General features: G+C 39.3%; 2 protein-coding genes across 2 annotated transcripts; one reads left to right on the plus strand and one right to left on the minus strand.

The window, feature by feature from the left end:
* Positions 1 to 2,665: 2,665 nt before the first annotated feature.
* Positions 2,666 to 6,307, minus strand: supt4h1 (SPT4 homolog, DSIF elongation factor subunit). Its single transcript, XM_050040256.1, has 5 exons — positions 6,124 to 6,307; positions 5,668 to 5,774; positions 5,519 to 5,574; positions 3,244 to 3,297; positions 2,666 to 2,976 (listed from the first exon to the last, which is right to left on the minus strand). Exons 1-5 carry the CDS (start codon positions 6,190 to 6,192, stop codon positions 2,909 to 2,911), a joined length of 354 nt encoding a protein of 117 aa, XP_049896213.1. The 5' UTR covers positions 6,193 to 6,307; the 3' UTR covers positions 2,666 to 2,908.
* A 2,892-nt stretch (positions 6,308 to 9,199) lies between these two features.
* Positions 9,200 to 14,603, plus strand: hsf5 (heat shock transcription factor family member 5). The gene is made up of 5 exons (XM_050040253.1): positions 9,200 to 10,332; positions 12,511 to 12,821; positions 13,082 to 13,173; positions 13,512 to 13,886; positions 14,496 to 14,603. The coding sequence occupies exons 1-5, from the start codon at positions 9,782 to 9,784 to the stop codon at positions 14,601 to 14,603; spliced, it is 1,437 nt and encodes a 478-aa protein (XP_049896210.1). The 5' UTR covers positions 9,200 to 9,781.
* Positions 14,604 to 15,711: the final 1,108 nt, after the last annotated feature.

The raw sequence follows: 15,711 nt of genomic DNA on the forward strand, positions 1-15,711 counted from the left end.
CGTAAAATGAAGCCTGCAGCCTGTGTCATCGCTGCCATGTGGAACAGTTAAAAAATTGTTGTTCCCATTAGTCACTTAGACACAAACCCATGGGAAAATATGGTCTAGGTTGAAAAACACCCTGATATATTAACATTTATTTACTTACTTATCTTGCTTATTATAGTAAAAAAAATAAGTCGATTTTAGGTCACGGCAGATGTTGCACATCATTTCATGTCTTTCTCGTATCTCTCCCTCCAAGAACCACTGTAGTAGTGTGCAGAAGAAAGTGAGAAATATCCCTGCACACATGAAACTGGAACAACTTTCCTGTATGTCACATTACAGATATATGCTGTTTTCACTTCATGTTATTTTACTGGATTTAAATGCCCCGCTGGGAATATATATGTGCTTGTTTTTTTGGTGTTAAGGCACAAGGCAGAGCTTTCTTGTGTATCTGTGCTCCATATCTTGGACAATATTTAGCTAGTATGTATTTTTAAAATAATATGGACCCTGAGTACTAAACAATTAACCTCAGTATTATTATTCGTCTCACTAGCTGTGCCTCTGTAACTAAATATCAGCACCAGGTGCCTGTGCAATGACGCCCTCATCTAATACGTCCACAGCAAGAGTTAATTGTGCTCACTGCCACAGAATAAAAGCATCCTCTCTGTTTGTGACCTCGATCCATCAGGTTACAGTGACACCAGACAATGCCCAGACCCTCCGGCAATAAACAGTAACATCAGCTCCAGCTGAACAGAGTACCTGATACACACAGCAGAGCAGGACGACAACCTACAAAGCTCAGGTGTCACATTATTGCACAGTGAAGCAGCTGCAGCAGCAGCAGTGACACAAACTGGAAAACACTTTACTGGAGAAACTGTTTAAGACAGAGATAGCAGCTACACGACTAATGGTTTGACTGATAGTTCCCCCTGCTGGTAATGTTTGGTACTGTGTGTAAATCCAGCCCTCAGTGGAAAGCACCATCTTGTGACCCAAATAAAAAAGTGCAGGGATGTTTCATTAAAGTGAAATGACAGAACTGTTCAGTTCCTCCTCTCTGGTGTTTAAGATCAGCTGCTAGAAATAGACTGCTGTGATTTCTCTGTGAATATGATGAATACTGATGAGTCAATGATATGAACATGAATAGAATATAACACTCTTCAGCTGTGCTAGAGGCTCAGTAAAGCAGTACAGCAGGGCTTTGAGCTGAATGTTAGTGTCAGCATGCTAACATGTCATTGCTCATAATGATCATGCTGATGTTTAGCAGGAAACGTTGACCATAGTCACAGTCTTGCTTTAAGTAATATTGTAGCCTTAGTTTTATGTTTTAATAGTGGGTTTCTACATTATTTTTTATCCCTGGTGTTTAATTTTATTCATTTGACTTTTTAAAAAAAAAAAAAAAATTTAGTTTTTGTCATTTTTATTTTTGCAAAAAATGTTCATTTTTTAATTTCTATTTTTTGTTTCAATATGAAGAACTTTGGGTTGTAGGTTTTAAATTTTAATCATGAGAATTTTACATTATTTTTTATCCCTGGTGTTCATTTTATTTTATTTACTTGACCTTTTTTTGCATTTTATCATTTTATTTTTTGTCATTTTTATTCTTGCAATTTTTTTTATTGATTTTATTTTTTGTTTCAGTGTGAAGAACTTTGGGTTGCATGTAATCACGGGATTTTTACATTACATTTTATTTCTGATGTTTGTTTTATTCGTTTGACCTTTTTTTTTTACATTTTATTTGTTTGACTTTTTACATTTTATTTTTTGCAATTTTTTTTCAAATTCTTTTTATTTTTTGTTTCTATGTGAAAAACTTTGGGTTGCATGTTTTAAGTTTTAATCATGAGATTTTTGGATTATTATCCCTGATGTTTATTTTATTCATTTGACTTTTATTTATTTTTAACATGTTTTTTTGTAATTTTTATTTCTTGCAAAATTTTATTTTTTATTCCTTTTATTTTTTGTTTTTATGTGAAGAACTTTGGGCTGCATGTTTGTATGAAAAGTGCTATTGAGTTGCTAGCTTTCGCTAAGTAGCACAGGGTGTCTGCAGGTCCCTTAAAACTCTTAAAATGTCTTATAATCAATAATATAAATATTAAGCCTTGAGAGTCATTCGTCTTAATTTTGAAATTGTGAAGATTTAATTGCCGCAAACATTTTATTTCTTTATGTCAAAATGAGTCAGGCTCTTCTGTGTGAAAGTCCATGTTTCTGATGTTACAAATCTTTTAACTTTATACTTGCACATACCTGTTGGTAAAATATAGATTAACCTGACTCACTCTAATAACCATATTCCTACATAAAGCCTACCTCTGCACTGGACCTTGTATACTAACCTTTATACTTACCTGTAACACTTATATCAGAAAAAGATGATTTGTCTCACTGTGCTTCTTTTCCAAGAGCGGACTGATCTCTCTCCATACACCAATCTGTTGTACTGTGGAAATTAGTTTGATTAATGTGCACGTGATTTGTACACTGTGGACCCTCGACAGGCTTGTTTTGTTTGTTAGTTCTTTCTGGGAATAGAGGGAGCTACTTTAAGGGTCATTTTCTGATACCAACTGTATCATCTTTAGCACTGCTTTGAGACTCACTGCGAGTGCTTGCTTAGAAAAAGAAGACTGGATGAGACTTCCTATAAAAACAGACCTTTATTTTCTCAATCATTCAAAGAAATAAAAAATATCCACAGTTCCTCTTCCCTATAAGCACTCATGCTAATATCTCTAATCATGACAACAAACAGAAATTGAACAGTTGAAGGGCAGCTCCATAAGACATCACAGACACGATCAAATTTAGTCCCACTGGTGTTTCTTGTTCCTGGAGTTCACCGCTCTGCAGTGGTGAATCAGACCGCTGGAAGCAGTCAGGCTCATGTCTTCACTGCTGTGTCTCTGGATTTGTAGATCACTCCTCTGCTTTTCAGCTCTCTCACCACACCTTCAGAGAAAAACAGAAAATGGTTAGTAACATAAACAGCAGGAGAGACTTGATGCAAAACTACAGATGAAAAATAGCCACTTGGCTAATTCTAGCTTCTTTTTTTTTTACCATGTGTATTTAATCATTTTTACTGTCCCCTTTTTTTTAAAAAAAAACCATTTAACTAATAAGAAAGGAATCCCAGACTAGACAAAGCCAAACATAAGGTTTTTAAGTGCGTGTGATTTGCGACATATTGAAGCAGTGCAGTTAGAAAAGTGGTACCTGGAGGTAATCTGCCGGTCACTGACACTGCATATACACCGGGCTTGAAGTTGCCTGGAGGACAAGAAAATATACACAAATGTTATTATTCACAAAGTTATTCAAACTGAAAATGACATGAACCAGCATTTTAAAAAGTGTTTGCACAAGGATGTGATAAAGATTGTTGTCAAGAGCATTTATGTTGACTAATTACTACGTGTAAAGTATATCGGCTCCTTATTGACATCATACTGAGTAATAAACCCACAGAGAGTAATCCGCGAGTCCCTGTCTGTCTCTTAGCTTGTTTAAACCTCCACTGCTCCCTCATGCTCAGAATACATTAATGTAGCTTTTAAAGTTCCAGTGTTTAGGATTTAGGGGGATACATCGGCAGAAATGGAGTAATATAATAAGTATGTTTCCTTTAGTGTATAATAACTTAAAAATGAGAATTTTTGTGTTTTTATTAGCTTAGAATGAGTCGTTTATATCTACATAGGGAGCAGGTCCCCATCCACTGAGATCACCATGTTGCACCGCGATGTTTCTACAGTAGCACTGAGCAGATAAACCAATCACTGGCCACCATAGTAAACAGCCCCTCTACGCATGCAGCGTCAGAGAAACAAATTTTTTTTGTTTAACATGAAACGGCTTCATTCAGTGTTTTTACCCCATCTACTTTATTTGTTCTGAAGACGAGGAGACCTCTGAGGATAGTTCAGCTCCCAGTAAAAACCTCTTGGACATGAGGGGTCTCGTTTGGAAAACAGCGCGTAGCGTACATACTAAAAATGTATGGAGAACAGTCAGGCTTCCACCTCACCATCTGCATCGCAAATTTCCCAAAAATGTTTGTAAGCATGTGTCAAAGTTTCTCCCATCAAGTCTGGTTGGTTTTTTTTTTTAGATCACAACTTTTACGTGGGAAGTGGCGTACACCTCTTTTAGGCCTTGTTTTGAGCATACTTAGACTTAGATCCTCCCGTTCCTATTGGAACATTGGGCAACGAGTCCCTTCAACTTGCTCTGGTCCCTGGCGACCCTCCTTGCATCATGCCAGCTGACACCCATCTCGCTTAGGTCTTCCTTGAACGTCTGTCTCCACGTCTTCTTTGGCCTCCCTCTCTTCCTCTTGCCGCCCTCAAGCACCCAGTCTATTGCCACACTCGCTGGTCTCTCTCTTGGCAGTCGGAGTACATGTCCAGCCATTCTTCTTCTCCTGTCAGAGACCCCTACCCTTCTCATCACCTCATCATTGGTGATGTGGTCTCGCCATGAGATCCTCAAGAGGGTTCTGAGGCATCGTCGGTGGAAGACATCCAACATGTTGGTAATGCTGGCAGTCCTCATCTACATCTCACAGGCGTAGGTCGCTGTTGGAATGATCACTGGCACATGCAGGCGTAGCTTGATGGCGGTAGTGATAGCTTTGGACGATCATATGTTGCGGAGCCGTTGAAACACTCCTGCACCTTTGCCAAATCTTGTTCGTCTTTCTCCACGTCTCCTGTACTCAAGATGTTATTGCCAAAGTACGTGAAGTTCACGATTCACGTCGATACTTCCATGTACCGATTCACTTAAAATGAATCAGTGCCAAATTTCGGTAACTGAGGTAGAGGCGGAGCAAGAGCGCATGACTTGCACCTCAGACTCAGCCACAATGGCGACAAAAAAAATGTGCAGACAAAAGTTAACGTGCAGCACTGTTTCTTAATGGTCTCAATAAAATGTTGAAACTGAGAAGTTTAGACTTTAAAGAGTACCGAAATAAGGTACCGCTTGGTACCGGTACCGAATTCCAGATATCGGTGCCGGTACCGTATCGGTTCAATTATGAACGGTACCCAACCCTAATACTCGCCTAGAGTGAGTGGAGGGTGGGTTGTTTTGAGCATACGCAATGTCTATAAATGAGACCCCTAGAGTTTAAGTTATCAGGGTTGAAACATGAGCACACATGGTGCTAGGCCCGCGGGCCATCTGCAACAAACCAAACAGCGTCAGAGACACTGATTTTCTTCAAATGGAACTGCTTCATTCTGTGTTTTAATCACTTTTAATCACCTTATCCATTTGCTCTGGAGAGGAAGAAACCTCTAGGGATAACCCAGCTCCCAGTAAAAAACCTCCTGAACAATGTACACTGAAAGAACTCTAAACAAGACAAGTTTCAGCTGATTTCAATACGCAGTCCTCACTGCTAGAAGCCTGCCGTGCCTGCCACTAGATCTCCCAAAATCTTACACACTGTTCCTTTAACACAGACATACATTACATAACTTACCTATCCTCTGCCATTTAGCCACCCAGCTGTCCTCAGGGCTCATCATAGCTATCACTCTGTGGACACACAGACATTGGTAAACATTAAGAAAGCAGTTCAACAAATATTAAAGTTACCTGTGACAGGTTTTTAAAATAATTAATGCTTACCCGTCAAATGAGGAACTTGTGCATTCATAAACCATCTCTCGGTTTCCTTTCATCTGAAGGTACGACTCACAGTTGTCACATCCGTCGTATTCAAACTGGTCAATGGTCTGAAAGAGAGGAGACGAAGAGTGAAGAAGAATGAATACGGAAATGTAAAGTAAGCCACTTTTAACCTTTCTAACAAGGGTTAGCTCGTCAAATGTGTGTTAGTATTTTGAGTTTAGCCAAACAAACGGGGCTTGTTAGAAGACGACCAAACTGATCAAATGCCTCATTATAAACAAGTACAGCGGGGTTCACTCGGTCTTTAAGTGTTATTCGGTAAATAAGCACCGGTATGGAAGCGTTACTTAAACCTTTTTTAAGACACAACATAAGAAACACAGCGCAGTAACGATGCTAAATGTTAGCATAGAAGCTAACTGAGCGTTTTTTCCTCGCTGTGTCGCAGTTTACCTTCACAAGAGAACAAAGAAGACAGGCCCGAAGATGGCGGAGGTCTTTAGGGACCGTTTCCAACGCCATTGTGTTAAACTCCTACAAAAATACCAATGTTAATACTGAAATACCAAGCTGCTAAATATTTTGAATGTTCCAGTCGCTGGAGAATGACGTCTCTGGCTGTGAGGACCCAGTGAAAGGACCAGCGCACAGGGGTCCTTGTTATACGCCTGAACAAAAATGTTCAAATCTCCGTCATATAAAACAATTATTTCAGTCATAGGGATTATACTTACATTTATTTATTCACTTTATATATATATATATTGTATATCTATTTCACTTTGTCAAGAAACTTGTCTTGAGTAAACCATGATTGTTATTTTATGACTAGTACACAGACGTTATATTTTATACGTATTGATAGTCACTGGTTCTTTTTTAATTATTTATTTATATAAATATGTATTTATTTAAAGGCCTACGCCATTTTTTCCACAAGCTTGTGTCCATTCCTTACCTTTATACGTTCAGTTTTGTTGTCCTTGCTATGTCTATTTCTATGTATGTACATGAGAGCAATGAAAAACAAACAAATAAATTCCTTACATGTGTACACTCCTGATCCTGATATGGTCATGCATGTACATCAAAACATTTTTTTCTTGGGCTGTTACATATTTGTGTTATACATAGGTTTTGATGCTGTAGTTGCATTTATGACACTACATTGGACCCACGTGCGTCATGCCATACATTGCCACCCACTGGCCAGGTGTTGTTAGTGCAATACAAATCTCTCAAAACCACGACAGCCGATGGTGTGCAAGAAATGTGCAGCTCAAGAATATCTTGCCATTCCTTTTATCATAGGAGACCCTTTGGGTAAATTACATTTGGTAACACAGAGTAACACCTAAGGAGCAGTTGTTAAAATTTCCAATTATATTGGCCAATTATTCATCTGTCCACTAAAATGGACATCATGCATCACGGGTGTATTTCAACTACAAATAAAACTATACCCTCCTGAGACCCTTTGTACTCGTATAAGGACATCACATTCTGGGTTTACTTGACCTTAGACTTAATTCTACATAACTCAGACCTGTTGTCCTCACTCGTGGACACATATTATTCTATCTAGCGGTAGTAAGAGCACAATACACTAATCCCTGTAAAAACAAGATGGCAGCCTTCTCTGCTGTATTGGCCTGCAACTGACACAAAAGCAGACAACGTGCAGAACTTGTTTATTTATGATTAATAATGTTTGTGATTTTAATATGGCAACGAATTTAACCAATTTTAGCAAAAGTAACAAGTTGTTACACTACACATTGGGACATTATTGTTGTCCTGTTTGAGGACTTTGGGACTTAATTATTGTTGCGTTTTAGGACATCAGGAGTTAATTATCATTGATAATGGTTAGTTTTTTATACTTATTGGGTCCTACTGATCCCAAATGGCTTGGAGAAATTAAAAGACTTTTTTGGTTGTAAATCAATTGATTTCTGATACTAGAATGTATTTTACAGTTTTTGTAACAGGAACAATATTTGTATAATATATATATTTTTTTTTAGAAAATGTTCATGTTCAAAAGTTATATAGCCTTTAGGAATGAGCTGGATGTGGAAGGGAGGCGCAGGAGGGAGGAGTAAAAAAAAAGAGAGTGGAGAAGCTGAGGAGTCAGACACAAGTTTAAACGTTTTTGCATTGCATTACACAGTATTAGATTATCTTAAAGGCGCTGTATGTAAGAATGTGGCCAAAACGGTTACTGCACTCAAATTCAAAATACTGCCATGAGTCGTGTCCGCCCCCCCTCCCCTTCAGATTCCAGGCTGCTGGACAAGGGCACGCTGGAGACTGATTTGTTTGCCCACGGGCGGCTGCCGTGGCAATGCTGTGTACCGGGAAAGTGCTAATGCTGCTTGCCGTGCTGCTGTAGCTCAGTCATAACTTTAACTGATGCTGAGACTCTACTGACTGTGTGACTGGTAGACGGCGGGGGGTGGCGCAACAGGCCAAAACACAAATTCAAAATGTAAACACGATTTGCAGACTGCAAAACATTTTTTTAGATGCACATATTCTGGCTGTACTATTGTTGTCGGTGAGATCAGTATGTTATATGAACATTATTCCTTAGTCTCTGTGACATATTAGGAGGATTTTACGACTGTTTGCTTTAGATTTCTTACATATAGCTCCTTTAAAATATGTGAACACACTAGTTTAACCTTTTGAGGTCTGGAGCAACATTACTTTTCTCATGCTGCTTTCAGACGCCTCAGTATTAAAGCCTTTAACCCTGAGCAAATTGGTGCAATTTCTTTCAAAAACATGGGTAAAAAAGGCAGTGAGCAACTTGGTAAGAAATGTTCCACAAATTGCAAATTTTCTAGATTTAGAAAATTATTTTTAAAAGGCTAGGGAATAAATATATTTATAATTATCATTATTTTACATTTAAATTTTGTTACAGAATTATTAGATTTTTTTTTTCACTTTTCCAGCAGGTCATTTCCTTGTTTGTTTTAAAGTTTCATTTTTTGTTTTTTGTTTTTTAAATAATATTCTCGTTTAAAATGTTCTCTTTTTACTTATTTCTTGTCTGGTTTTTGGGGGGTTATTTCTTCTTTTGTTGTTCATTAACTTCTTCCCATATTTTTGAGAGACACCAAGCCAACTTGCTCAGGTTTCAAAGGGTTTACAGCATTTAAAATATATTTTTGTAGTCTCACATGATATATATCAATTTTCTCATTGGTTTATATTTTTCAGTCAAAATTTACATGGATGCTGTCCATCTGAGTGGAAATGTGAAAAACTTCTTCCAAACTGCATGTTTAAATAAACATTTTTTCCATGCCTAAAGACAAGTAAAAACACTGAGAAAGTAATAATTCATGCATGAAATGGCTAAATTGTAGCAGTGGACTTGAATAGTTTTCCCACCAAAGATTTGTCCTAAGAGACACACAAGTCATTGAGAGTTATTACAGTAATATTTGAAAAGCAATTCCTTGCCATTAAAAATTAAACAAAAAATAGAATAAAATAAAGACACACAAACCTGCTGCAGAAGGTCATAAAGTGTCCTCTCTAGCAGAAGGCCGTTACAGAATCCTGACAGTTGGTATCAGATGAAATGTTTAGAAACTCCAACGGTTCTGAGAACAGCAGAGACATCTTTGATGATCCAGGTAAGACTTCAGATATCTTCTTTCTTCCGCGTGTAGAATGACTCAAAAAATATGCAAAGCTAGCATTATATCTAAATAATTTTATGCAACTTTACTTAGCGCAGACTACTTTACTTAACTCAAAATAGCTTCAAATACAGCAGCTAACTGGTGAGCTAATGTCAACGTTAGCCTAACAAGCTAATGCTAGCTAACCGTAACGTTAGAAGTTAGCGTTAGCGTTAGCATTTTCAGCTTTTGTGTCTTGGGCACAACTAACAATTTACAGTATTTTTTTGGAAGCTAACACTATCCCTACGTTATATTGGGTTAACTTCGTATGAGTTTTCAATTTGTTATATTTTGTAACTAAGTTGCTCCTACTTATTGGTATAAGTGCAGTCTATCTTAGTTCTAACTGGTGCCAAAGGTGGATTAGCATTAGCTTACTAACTGATGACGGTTGGTGTGATATTAAGATGAGGGGGCGCGCTGTGTTCACCAGCTTTACCTCAGTTTTTACTTCTAACTTTACAGATAAAAACATGGATATTGGTGGAAGTTTACTCCCTAGTTGCGTCAACCCCAGTAACTTCCCTGCCAAACTCTGGCGTTTGGTGAACAACCCGCTGAATGAAGCCATCTTCTGGGACAAATACGGACAATTGGTCGTCATTGATCAAGATCTCTTCGAGAGACAGGTCCTGTGTCCGTCCACCGTCTCCTCGGACAGCGCCGACGCTTTCAAGACGACCAACTTCTCCAGCTTTGTCCGCCAGCTCAATCTGTACGGCTTCAAGAAAGCGGAAGCAGCTGATACAGGCGCCGGGGGCCATTCACTGTTTCATCATTTTTACAACCCAAACTTCAAGCGAGACCGCCCTGAACTTGTTGCAAGTATGAGGAGACTCACTGCCGACTACAAGGCCAAGGTGCAAGCGGGTGTGGTCGTGCCAAGGCAGCCGGCGAGCCGACCCCCGCGATACAGCTCCGGTGATGAAGGGCAAGATCAAAAGAGGAAACGAGGCAAGTGTCATTGCATGACTTTGAGTGGGGAGGTAGCTGTGGATAGCAGAAACCCACTGTATTGGTCACACAAGTTTCCCTATAGTGCTATAGTGAATAATACTGTAAAATAAAACTAGTTCTTAAACCTTTAAAAGGTTAGAAAGGGTCATCCCAATGTTTACAGGGTCCCATGTCTCTTGATATAAACTAAGAGATCAGTACAGGCTATCTTTGTACATCAAATTGCAAATTAATTAAGAGAGATGGACGTTTCCAATGCAGTTTGAATGTCAAATATCCATTCAGCCACTGTGAAGGTATCACTGTCTAAAGAAACAAAAGAAAACTGTCCTGCCCTCAAATGTAAGGGCATAGGTTTCAAGGATTATAACAGCAGTAGGCTATAAGATGCAGGTGGGGGTTTCAACATGTTGACCCAGGGAAATATACATTACTGAGAGCATAAAACCAATTGGAGGGTCTTGTTAATGTGTCATATTAAAGGTCCAGTGTGTAGGATTTAGGGGGATATATTAGCAGAAATAGAATATAATATAATAAGTATGTTTTCTTGAGGGGGGAAAATCATCTGAAAATAAGAATCATTGTGTTTTCTTTACCTTAGAATGAGTCGTTTATATTTACATAGGGAGCAGGTCCCTGAAATGGCATGTTTCTACAGTAGCCCAGAATGGACAAACCAGACACTGGCTCCAGATAGGGCCATTCACATATTCACGTTGGCCACTGTAGTTGGCAGCCCCTCCGTGGCGAGTGTCGGAGAAACACTGATTTTTAACGTGAAAGTGTTTTTAGCGGTTTAAATCACCTGGTCTGTCTATTTTGGAGAGGGAGAGACCTCTGCAGATAATTTGGCTCCTCACTAAAATCTCCTGAACATCTCGATCTGAAGTTCTCATACATGAAAAGTGAGCAGGCCCCTCATGGCCCATGTAAAGGTCTATGGTTGACCCTTAAATGGGATTAAGTACAATTTACTCACTGACTTATATCAATGACAACACAAGTATGTATTTACGTTATACGGAAATGTACTTTCAACATTAAAACACAAGTCAGCGTGCCATCTGATACTCCTACCTCCCACAGCTATTGTGAAATGGTGCAGTCCATCTGACAGAGGTGGCCGGATGAGTGATGCGCAGAACTCACAAGTGCTGGTGATGTAAATGTGAGGCGGACTGCAGCCTGACTTAAGTCAGATTGCCTCAGTAAATATCAGGGACTACTAAAGGAAAAGCCAGGGTACAGAGAGAACAAGAAAATGAAAGGCGATGGCCAAATATCTGGCAAAAAAACATGTGAGGAATCCCCAGGTATGACGGGCGAAGCTGATGGTGAGAAGTGAGAGACTAATTTTTAGCTAATGACATCTGCTGTGGCATTCTCAGTTTTAAAACTATAGTGAAGACACGGGTATCATATTAAACTAGAGGACCTAATGCACCCACTGGTACCAACCATGTTAAGCTATCTTGTCAGAAAGAGGGCTAAATAACACTTCAAATTTACAATAATTTTGGCTAGGGAAAAGGGATAATTTCTGTTTTTCAAAATGGTGTGAGCCACCAGGCCTATTTGTTTTGGGGACTAGGAAATGTCTGCGGATAACTCAGCTCCCAGTAAAAACCTCTTGAGCAGTGAACGCTGGAGGAATTCTAACCTGGAGGAGTTTCAGATGGTGCTATCTGCAGTCCTCACCTAAATCTTACACACTGGACCTTTTTTTTTTAAAGATATTTTTTGGGCATTTTTAAGCCTTTAATTGATAGGACAGACAAGTGTGAAAGAGGGAGAGAGAGAGAGGGAGTGACATGCAGCAAAGGGCCACAGGCCGGACTCGAACCCGGGCCGCCGCGGCAGCAGCCTTGTACATCGGGGCGCCTGCTCTACCACCAAGCCACCGACGCCCCTACACACTGGACCTTTAAAAGTGTGTGAAGCTGAGGAACATAGGACCATGGGAATGTAGATGCACTCCCTCTTTAAACTTTTCAAGGACCATAAAGAGTCCACAAACCTGTAAAGGTCATTATGAATCCTAAATGCTTTGCCCCTTTTCATCTGAACCAAACTTCTAATTGCAATTTTATTTCCACAATCCAGTTCTTTACATTTCAATAACAGCTGTCTAACAGGTTGTTGTCATGGTCTGCTTTTTCTCTGTTTCCGCAGGCAGTTCTTCACTGCTTAGCCCCAAACATCAGGAGTCAACTCCTCGTTACCATCCAAATAAAGCTCAGGTCATGACAGCGTACAATGGAACCCCAATCCCACCACAGTTCCCGACAAGGGGTCTTGGTGCAGCTTTTGGGCCTTCTGTCTTTGCGACAGACAAAGGGATGCTAGCGTCTTTAAGCCACCGCTCCACTGCAGAACCCTCAAGCCCCAGTGCTGTGCACTTTCAGCAGAGTTTACTGGCCCGTCCATACCATGTAAATCCAAATTTCACCACTTATACTGGTCATCAGCCTGGCTTCTGTTCCCCATGTGAGTATGACAGTCAACATACATAATTTTACCTACATTGTGCATGAGTAGTAAAAACACTTTAGCTATAATGTACTTGTAAATCAATCAATCAATCAATAAAGTATTTCTGATTCTGATTCTGATTCTGATAATATACCAAAATGTACTAATCTGTGTTGAATAAATATTCTTTATTAATTCTCAATGAAAGAATGTAGGTTTCAACTCCGAACCGTGCATTTCATAATCTAAAATATTTTCTTTTGCCCTTTTGGAAGTTTGCCAGTCTTACCATCCGAGCCTTTTGGCATCACCCATGGCACGAAGTGGGCTTCAGACAGGGCTGTTCTCTCCCCACAGTTATTACCAGGTAAGTAAATAGGAATGTGATGACTTTGTGTTACATAATCAATGATGAATCTGTGATTGGTCAAGAAAAAAGAGGAGGGCTGCAACTAATAATTATTTTCACTGTAGCTTAGTTTTTTAATTAATTGATTAGTTGTTTGGTTTTTAAAATGTCAGGTCAGATTTTAAAGTTGTTGTTTTTTTAATAGAAAATTACTCAAACTAATTAATCGATTATCACATTTGTTGATTTAATAGTTGAAAACAAACCGATTAAAAAATTAATCGTTGCAGCTCTAAAGATGAGTGTTTTAAACAGGGACTTTGTCTAAAGCATATCTTTTTATTTCACTGTTTTAGGCTAGCTATCCTTGCAATGTGATGTGTCATGGGGACAACAACCAGGACTCAAAGCAACACCAGGATGAGAAAAAATGTGACATTAACTTGGACACAGTTTTCCAGATTGCAGATGAGGTGATGCAAACCCTGCCCAGTAACAGCCTGGTTGGAGCTGTGACCCCCGTGAAGCCAGGCGCTGCAATAGTGCCATCCTCCAACACCTCTAGCACCATGCTGCGTGACAGCTCTGCCAACACTGTGAAAGTTGAACCTTTAAGACCTTGGCCCATCATAACAGCTGTGGTGGGCAATGTTGATTTGATGACATACAAACAGGAGGAGGAGTCTGTGGTTTCAGTACCAGAGCAGATGCCTGAAGATGCGATAAATGAGGTAAGCCTCTACATTGCAGATCTTCTGAAGGCATTTAGCTTTATTTTTTCTGAATAGTGAGGTCTGAGTGGTGTGTTGTTCCCTGTTGTAGCATAGACATTCTTTTCTCTATATTTTTCATCAATATATTTTATAATAGGCACGGTGGTACAGTGGTTAGCATTGTCGCCTCACAGCAAGAGGGTTTCTGGTTTGAACCCCAGGGTGGGGGAGCCCTTCTGTGCCGAGTTTGCATGTTCTCCCTGTGTCAGTGTGGGTTTTCTCCAGGTACTCCGGCTTCCTCCCACAGTCCAAAGACATGCAGGTTAATTGGTGACTCTAAATTGGCCATAGGTGTGAATGTGAGTGGTTGTATGTCTCTATGTGTTAGCCGTGTGATAGTATGGTGACCTGTCTAGGGTGTACCGCGCCTCTGGCCCAGTGTCAGCTGGAATAGGCTCCAGCCCGCACACGACCCCTAATAGGATAAGCAGTAATGAATGAATGTGTTATGATATATATATATATTATAACTGATTCCTAGATATTTTGGTATATTTACTAGAGAATGTGTCACAGTGTAGCAGAACAGCACATTATTTGCTGTGGTGTTCTCTGTGCCCTGGCAAGGCTACCAGCGATGATGCAACGCACACTGAGGATGTATATGTCGAGGTTTGCGACACTCTGAGGGATACCAGTCAGTCCAGATGCACAGGACGTACACCAAGTCTTTAGGTAAGACATTAGTGAAAATTCAGGGGGCACATGTAGAAACTAGTCACAGGAAAGTCATTTAAATTTTGAATGTATGTTTGCAAGTCATCACTGAAACAAGTTCACTGACAGTTGATTATATTTCTCGTTGTAGATCTCAGCTTGTTGATTTGATTGACGTGTGACAGGGATTCGTGATTCACGTCAGGATGTGATCTTAATTTCTCACTGCAGCCAGATTTTATTCTCCACGTTACTGATTCTTTGTTGTGTAAAAGTTTGTTGATGTGATCTAATTTTAATCTTAAGTATTTTTTGTTGTTGCAAAAGTAGGTATATGTTGTATATCTTTGTGTATTTCCAGTAGAATTACTTGTAGCATGGTACATTTTTAAAAATTGTAAAGCAAGGTTTTATCTCTACATTTTTAACACAGTAGTATTTAAAATATTTGACCACTTTGTGATGTTTTTAAAGAATTGTAATTTTAAGTGCGATTTATATAGATTTGCTGCAGTAGGGCCGACTCAGCTTCTCCCCATTTTTCACCTGCAGTCTGTTTTTAATAGCATAGCTTGGTAGCATCCGTCATAGCAAGTTGTAACAAACTGCTGTAATAAGCTGAAAATATTGAATAGATGTATGAAAATATATAAATTCATTTAATCCACGAGTGACTGTTTGCATTGTGATGGTGACCAAGTGGTGGGTGCATTTCCCCACCTTTTTATTTTTCACTTCAAAGGTGCAGCAGTTTTAAACTTGTAACTGAGATGTTTTTAAAGGGACCTGTATTAAATTAATAATTAAAGTGAGAAATATTTATGAGGATTCAGCTGAATGGGTTGTTGTGCATGTGTATTTCATTATCACTGCAGCTGTGTGCTGAAGGTGTCTGTAGGCTTTTGAACAGTAGAGGGAGCCACTTACTCGTTTGTGATCAGCACTGCTGCTCCGCCCTCAGCCTCCAATGTGGCCTTGGGGTGCTCCTCGGAAGCTCCTGTGATGTTATAGCTTTAACTATTTTTGTAGCGTTACCATAATAACTAAAAGTACCTATAAAGTTTGGTAACACTGTTTCTTCTCAGGCTTAACAAGGCAGGTGACAAAAAGCCACCCTTCTCCAAAG

The sequence above is a fragment of the Epinephelus moara genome, chromosome 3 (assembly GCF_006386435.1).
Source record: "Epinephelus moara isolate mb chromosome 3, YSFRI_EMoa_1.0, whole genome shotgun sequence".
NCBI classification, from domain to species: Eukaryota; Metazoa; Chordata; class Actinopteri; order Perciformes; family Serranidae; genus Epinephelus; species Epinephelus moara.